The following is an 8,700-nucleotide window of genomic DNA, read 5'->3' on the forward strand; positions in this document are numbered from 1 at the left end:
ACGTTTAGCGTCTTAAGACATTATTTAAGACAGTCTTGAAATAAGAACGGACTATGCATACCGCCCCTAATTAGAAATGGCATCTTCAGTTACATACATGAATGTCATTTTTGTCTGAAAGCCTTCTCTCAGGTTTCCCTGATTTCCTTGAATTGATTTACGAAAGAAAAATTTACAGCATGCAGCCGAGTAAAGCAATACCGTGCGATGATTTCGCGGAATGCCACAAAAAGACGCGGTAATGGCGAAAATGTATTCATTTCATTTTATGTCGATTATATCCACATGAATCATTGGACACACCCAAATTCTTACAAATTCTTTAGAATACACGTCACATTGATTTCACAAAAGCGAGTAGTTTAACTTGTACTATTAAAAGAATGTCTCTGAATAATTACAATGTCTCTGGATAAAAAAGATCCCTAAAAAGTCATTCTCAGAAATAATGTCTACTGATATTCCAAATACGATTGCAATAGCTAAATTCGGTTTGCACGGTGAACGTCAAAGTAAGCATCATGTTGCTCTCAAAAGTCGAATCGGCTGGATATCCTTGGGACTTCCATAATATGGTATATATTCGATTTAGTCAATTTGACGCACGTCTACACCTGGCACGACATATCAATATCAATTTAATATGTCGATACATATCGCAGAGATATCGGAATTTGATTGAGGTTAAAAAGTACTGTGCGATATATTTTATGTGAAACAATATATATGACATTTTTATATATAAACTAATAATCGTATACCTTTTTCCTAAAAAAAAAACTAAATAAAGTACAATTCAAAAAATTATATTGTATTCAATTTGTGATAAATGATTGTTTGATTATATTAATTGGATTTCAACTAAGAGAGAGAGAGAGAGAGAGAGAGAGAGAGAGAGAGAGAGAGAGAAACAATAAATTTGTTTAAAAGTTTCGAAGATTCTTTACAGATAAGTTTCAAGTAATAATAAATCTTTCTCAAACATACATTGAAGTACAAAAGTTCTTGAAAATTAAAGTAAAAAGTAAAGTAAAAGAGGTCTTGAAATTTTAATCCAAGTAGCTAAGCGAATATACAAATCCGTAATTAATTATAAACTTTTAATCCAACATTAAAATTTTTTAACGATTAATATTATACTTAATAATAATTGTCTATAAAATAAATTAGACTGTTAATGTTTAACGGAAATTGTTATTTACAAAAAAATTGTTAACAAAATACACAGTAAAGTTTGCAATTATATCAAAACAAATAATTCTGGGAAGAAATTTCTCAAGAAAAAATTTCAGAGATTCGTAAATCACATATCGCTTTTTATGGTATGCTTTTATGCTTCACAGATCCGTTTTGTTATTTACGTATATGTAGATAAGCCTGTTGGACGGGCCAAGCATTTTACGAAACTCGTAAATGCACATTCATGAATACGCATCAGGGAATCGTTTACCAGTTAAGAAAAAAGAAAGACGCAAATCAAAGGCAGATAAAGCGATTTTATAAAATAACAACATTACTTTATTGAATATTTGGTTGTATTAAAAAACGCAAAATATTATCGAAATTATTTGCCGATCTCCATAATAAAAATCTTCGTTAATCGCTACAATGTTTTTCTCATATTTTTTCTCAATGCCAAGCATTAAATTCTTTTAAATTATTAACCTTCAAAAGAAGATAATATTTTTCTTTATCTTTAAATTATTATCTTGCAAAGCTAATTAATAAAAAATTGGATGAAGTTAAAAAAGTTGTTATCAGAGACGACAGCATGTTTGAACAAAAAATAAAATTCTAATATTTTTAATTGCTGCGCTGCGCACGTAAGTGCCTGGATTAAATGACATCTGAATCATTTTCAAAAATATCAGATTGCTAGTCTATCACATTTGTAATAAATCAATAAAATGGAGTTCTCGAAGATGATAAGATTCACTTTGTCGTTCAATTATAATTTCATGCAATTCATAAATGAGATATCGCATGACACGGAATGTGAGTGTTCAATTAAAAAGTTTCCATATAAAAAATTTCCCTACGAGATCGTCAAATGCGGTTTTCTGTAAATTTCCTGCTATTTACGTACGTGTCCTTCGTGGAAGGTGACGATCAACGTCAGGAAAAAGGAACGGATTGCTCACTCAGAGCGGGAAACTTGCTAATAAAAATCGTTGGAATTACGAGCTTGTTCGTTACTATTATCCCACCACCATTCGCCCACTCATGTCAGCAGAGAGGCGAGAGTAGAAATATAAACACCATCCGTAGATTGTGATGCTGTGAAATCGTTGATTCCGATCGCGACGGTTGTTTAGATCGTTTCGGATTAAGTGTTGAAAGTGCTCGTTCGAGTACTTTCGGGAAGATACTGGGAGAATGTTTCTGCAATCGACGATTTTCGTCATATTTCTTAGCAGCCTTGCGTTATCAGTCACTCCCGATGTAGAGCTGCAATTGCTTCACGTGGTAAAGTTTTATTCATTCAAGTGCAAAGCGTTCGTAAAACCAGTGAGGATTATTTTTTCTCGGAAGATCGTATTCAAATAATGATGTAAAAAAATTATGTTTTTTTCAAAGATTTAATTTAATACTTTCCTGATTTTTTGCAAATACGTAATAATTATTTTCCCGTTTTCTAAAATGTGAAATGAGTTATTCCTACACTGTGTTATGTCACTGAGAGTCAAACATAAACTTTGCAAATTGTGCAAGTGTCAGTTCGATGCCGAGAGAAATTTTCGAGAGAAATTAAAAAGTTAAAAGAAAGCGGTCCCTCGTGTAAAGTAACAAAACATTTACATTATTGCGATACCGTCTGTGCGGTGACAGTGATGGTAACGAAATGAAGACGACATAGCTTAAATAAGTATATTCTGTTTCGAAGGTATTTCGCCACGGTGACAAAGTGCCTCATCGAGAGTTTCAAAATTATCCCAATGATCCATATCGCAACTACTCTTACTATCCAATGGGAAACGGAGATCTGACCAATGTAAGTATAAATGATAACAGTAAAATATATTATATCACGTAATCAAATATTGTCAATCCAATTATATGATTTAATTGTAGTTTTAATGTTGTCTGCTTAAAATCAATGTCGTGTTTTCCAACTATTTCCTTTTCTTATATTTTTTTAACAAATATTAATATGTTTTATGTTTTTGTTAAAAATAAAGAAAATATTTTTGTCCCTATTAGTGTGCTCTTTCAAAGAGTGATGTCCTATTAATGTACTCTTCCCGCCCCCCCCCCTCCAATTTCTGTATTTATCCGCATTTGATTTATATTTTAACATATAATTACTAAAACAGATAATAGACGTAAGCTAATTGTTTAAGATAATATTGCATAAATTATATTTTAATTAAACTTACAATTTCAATGTACACTCATAACACAATGTCTTCAACTTCAATATAGAGACACTAATAGGGAAAAGCTTAAAATCTTGCACTTATTTTACTAAACTCATATAAATTCCTCTAGATTGTGATATGTATCTTTTGGAAAATATTTATTATACTTTAATAGTTAAAAAATAGAATATCATCTTTAGGATATAATTTTCAATTAAAGTTGAGAAAACAGTTCGGTTTAAAAAAAGTTCGTGAAATTTTCCGGCTCTTCGAAATCTATCCAATACTTTTTCTCATGCAATTAGCAAGGCAAGATGCGAGAGTACAAAATCGGGACAATGTTGCGCGAGAGATACGATCAATATTTCGGACCGGATTATTGGCCGTCCAAGATCTATGCCCGATCTAGCGAAGTCCCGCGGACTCAGCTGTCTCTCCAGTTAGTTCTGGCAGGATTATTCCCGCCCTCCGAGAAGCAAACCTGGAATCCGCACTTGCCCTGGATTCCGACATGGACGTTCTTCGTGCCATACAAGACTGACAACCTCTTGTTTCCGCATTACTGCTATCGGTAAGTAACTTTACAGAGAATTGGTCACAAGGACCTGATAACAGGATTTGACGATCAAATCTCTTTCCTTTAATCTTCTTTTTCCAATCTTTTTTTCATGAACGCTTAAAATATATTTGTTTCTCTTTTTTGTCTGGTTTTCAACTATTTAATATAATCTAAAATAAAAATAATTCTCTTGAAAAATAGAGCGAATAGATTTAACTATTTTTGTATGCTCTTCTGCGCAGGTACATATTTTATAAGAAAACTCGAATATTTTAATCTAGCATTTCTAATTGAAGCACTAAAGACCCAGAATTACCATTTAAGGCTTTCATTTTCTAGTTGTGTATTCATATTGTCTTAAAAGATACTTTGTTGAAAACAAAAATTGAAATTAAAAAAGGGGCTACGAGCCAAAGTTGCTAATGTTTAATAAATCTTATACATGAAGTACATATACGAACAAATCTATCACTAGGTCATTTTCAATGTTAATAAAATATAAATAATAATAAATTTCAATTGCAAAGGAGCAATCATTGAAGTAGATAAATAAATAACTACTAAAACGACCAATCAAAAAATGCAAATATAAATTATTTTATAAAACCGATGATTAAAAATATTTTCTTATACATATATAAACTTTATTACTTCTCTCTTCTGATTATAAAACAATAATATTCCAATAACATTCAATCAGTAGAAATTTCCGTTGTTATCAATTAACAAATATGTCTCGAAATATGATGGATGGCCAATTGTAATTGCACGACTAAAAGTCCCGGTTACAAAAATTGTTGTATCATACTTGTAAAAATAGTATTTATAGTAATATAAAAAGTGAGAAAACTCCATCGAGCCTATAATTCCTTAAAAAATTTCAATTGCAATCAGTTACAAAAACACAAAATTTTGTAAAACAGCTACAACTAGAATCTTTAAAATAAACAGACTATCGTTAAATTAAAGGCCAATCAACTCATTACTTTGTTTAATAATTATTTAATTATTTTTTCTTTTTATTTTTTAGATACATAGAAGAATATCAACGGTTCCTTCAACTAGATGCGAAAGAGATGATTAATAAGTACAAGAATATAATGGATTACTTGACGGATCACACTGGTAAACTAATCAATACTACGGAAGCAGTTGGTCATTTATATAATCTACTGAAAGAGGAGGTAAGCAATTATTCCGATAGTAATAAATTTATAAGTTTATCTGAATTTTTATCATATAATCATTTCCAGAGTGCACAAAATTTGACACTGCCAAAGTGGACTCAAAATGTTTTCCCGAGTCCGATGATAGAATTGATAGAGTTAGACTTCAAACTTCGATCATATACAAAAACTTTAAAAAGATTAAACGGAGGTTGGTACTGTGCTATTATTGTAGAATGTCCTTGAAATAAATCAGCAAACTCTAATAGTGAATTTTATTTATCTTAAGGAGATGTAAGCAAAAGCATTAAGAAATCTCCAGGAAACTGAGGAAGTCAAAAGATCTGAGGTTGTCGCATCATTGATAATAAAAGATCAAGTTTAAAATTAATTATAGCTTTATGATACAATGAAAGTCATATCTGAAGATCAAATGATTATATTGATTATCAGAATTCTATTTGACAAGATTAAAACTGTAAATACTATAATAAATATGTAACAATTTCATGCAATTAATCTCAAGAAAGTATGTAATATAGAAGATGTAATATAGAAGATGTAATATAGAAGATGCAAAATGTATATTTTCATTTGTTAATCTCAAGGAATGGACGAGAACATAAAATATGTAATTATTTTATACTCTGGTATAAATTCTACGTTCAAGTTCGTAAGACGTCAATTCAAAGCACAAGAAAGTTATTTCCGACAGCTCCTTTAAAACTTAAAGAAAGAACAATATAATTCATTCATTTAAAAATCAAATCTCTATGAATTTCTTAGATATTCTTGTATAAAATTTCACTACAGGCAGAAAGTATTTGTAATTGAGAAATAATGTGTTTTCCGGATTTACAACTATGCGACTGTACTTTCTTCATCTTCAAGATAGAATATATCACTGAAATATTGAAATTTATTTTAGGGACATCTTTACATTTTCTTTTTATTTTATTATTTAAAAATAAAATCTTAAAATTTTTAATTGTAACCGGTGTTTATACAGGCATGCTGCTTCGTAAAATAGTGGATGACATTCAAGAGCACCAAATAGGAAAATCGCCACGTGATAGAAAAGCTTTTCTGTTTGGTGGCCACGAATTTAATGTAGCTGCTCTTGCCTACACTTTAGGAACAAACGAACCAACAGTACCACCTTATGGTGCTACGATCATTTTAGAAACTCTACAAGACAAGAAAGGAATTTACTACATCCAGGTATGTTAATACAAATATCTCAGTAACAAATAAAGTAATTGGGGGGAAGACGCCACACTTAAGCCTTTATTCTTGAATAACTTCTTAATGTTATTGAATTAATGAACAAAAAAATTTTATTTACATTCTGTCAACCTTTCTTTATTCATACAAATCAATAAATTAAACTTTTAATGTTCTGTATTATTAAAAAAAATAGATAGATATGTCATACCTTGTAAAAGTGGCATCTTCTCCATATATATACGGATAAGATGCCACCTCCTATGGGAAAAGATGTCACAAACAATTAAATAATGTGATGCAATCTAAACTTGTATATTTTACTTATTTATAGTAAAATATACATGATCAAGGGTTTAAGCTATAAGAACACATAAAGATATGATAAAACAAATTGATGAAATATGAAAGAGAGTAATCTAGGAAGTAAGTTGGACATACTTTTATTTGTTTAAACAGCATTTCATTAACTTAAAATATTTCGAATTATAATATATAAAGCATCTAAAATTTTAATTCATAAGATCATTTTAATGACGATTTCAAGCAGGAAAAATTGTGTTTTATATTTACATCTTATCCCCAAGTATAAAAGGAATATTCAAATGTAACTTTTACACATATAAGAATATTAAAAATTATAATCTACATCATTCACATGACCTCCAGGGAACACTGTTTAAAACCGTATATCATTTGCCCGGTTTTACAGTAAGCATCGAAATACAGACTTTAGCATACCAAATATTACAAAGAGTATGTTTCACGACCCACCTTTTCGTATTTCGTAATCTTTACCAATCAACTTTGGCATGAACATGTTCAGCTCTGATAACTGCGCAACTGTTTACCACACGCTTGTGCACAGTCAGTATGGCCAACGCACGTTCTATAAAAAAATTATAAACAAAGTGGCGTCTTCCCCCTTGTGGTATCTTCCCTTAAATTACCTTAAGTCTAGAAATTATATTAATTTTTATAGTAGTAAATTTTCTGCAAACAAATCTACTTTCCGCGAAATGCAATTCAAGAAAAGACTTGATTCTATTTTCTATTCTAATAATTATATCATATTTATTTTTAAATAATATCTTAAGAGAAGTGGCCTTCATTTGATGCACACAATAACTGTCCGAACTGCTACTGTTCAATATCTCAACATAATTTTTAAAACATTTTTTTTTAGACCCGGTTTCATAATTTACGATCAATTTTTTAACCAAGATCCAATTTACTTCTTATCTTTTTTCAATTTTAGAATCAAGCGCTTGATATTAAAGATTTATTTTTCGTGAACCTCTCCACAGGTTTTATTATGGTCTGGCGTTACCGAACAATTAAAAGTACAGACAATCCCAGGCTGCGCAGAGATATGTCCCTTTGAGGACTTCCTGAGAATTGTGAAGGACGTTCTGCCGAGTGATGATGAGTATTACTGTCGTCGAGATAAAACAGAGGATCTTAAAAAAAACGTACATCATCGATCGTCGGCAGCATGTATCGCCAACGACAAAACTTCGTGGTACATCTTTCTCACCGTTCTCTTCTCATTCACATCGAAATTCGTGCAAAAGTGACTTTTATCAATATAGTCAGAATTCTAGATACTTATTCTTTTTTTTTTGTTGTATTTTTTTCGCAGAAAAAGATAAGAGCATAGCTACATGGCCTTAAGTTAAAAGGAAATAGTTGCGAAAATCGACACAGTACGCGTTCTGACCGATATCGGAAATACTTCGCCGAACTATGAGAACGTTCGGAAAGCCCAACGAGGTTGTGGCTATGCGTTTCGCTGCATGTGCTGCGGTTACCACGTTAATGCATTTTACCGCACGCGTTGTTACACTGTCGCGTTATACACGGACCACTGTATATATGTAAATAGCTATCGGTATATCAATTTCATAGTAGTTGATATCGTATTCATTTGGAAATAGACATCTCTCACTCATAGACACGTATTGTCAAGAATATACTGTAAAACATGTCCACTCTAAATTCCTAAACTGTAATAAAAAAAATAATTTTTTTCCACTTAAGTAAATATGATATTAAAGAGAAATTTTATATATATATATATCATCCTGTGGTAATATATTTCATAAATAAAAAATTTAGTAAATTTTTTTATTTTTTTCCGGATACATATGAAAAAAATCATTTGGACCTTATCTGGAAAACAATTGCTCATGTATTATAAATACATATGTACAATACACAGAATTGAGAAGTACTAGTTACTTGTAACTAATTTACAATTAGACTCGGTTTTTCATTTTCTGGTTAACTTAATCTGATATTTTATCTAATTGGCTTCTATGATAATGTCATGAGTGAAGTCTATTGGGTGAAACATCAGGTTAAGTTTAACCATAAATTAATCAGCTAATGA

General features: G+C 30.7%; 1 protein-coding gene across 2 annotated transcripts; it reads left to right on the forward strand.

Moving 5' to 3' along the window:
* The first annotated feature begins 2,226 nt into the window (after positions 1-2,226).
* LOC108747580 (venom acid phosphatase Acph-1-like) lies at positions 2,227-8,056 on the forward strand. 2 transcript variants are annotated; one of them, XM_018485142.1, is made up of 8 exons: positions 2,227-2,466; positions 2,885-2,992; positions 3,665-3,930; positions 4,949-5,102; positions 5,172-5,295; positions 6,094-6,305; positions 7,616-7,830; positions 7,951-8,056. In XM_018485142.1, coding segments are annotated over exons 1-8 (1,170 nt in total). In that variant the 5' UTR covers positions 2,227-2,376; the 3' UTR covers positions 7,952-8,056. The 2 variants fall into 2 exon arrangements, with proteins under 2 accessions (XP_018340644.1, XP_018340643.1); XM_018485141.1 differs by having other exon boundaries at positions 7,616-8,056.
* The last annotated feature ends 644 nt before the right edge of the window (positions 8,057-8,700 follow it).

Source organism: Trachymyrmex septentrionalis, unplaced genomic scaffold (genome assembly GCF_001594115.1).
Source record: "Trachymyrmex septentrionalis isolate Tsep2-gDNA-1 unplaced genomic scaffold, Tsep1.0 scaffold20, whole genome shotgun sequence".
NCBI classification, from domain to species: domain Eukaryota; kingdom Metazoa; phylum Arthropoda; class Insecta; order Hymenoptera; family Formicidae; genus Trachymyrmex; species Trachymyrmex septentrionalis.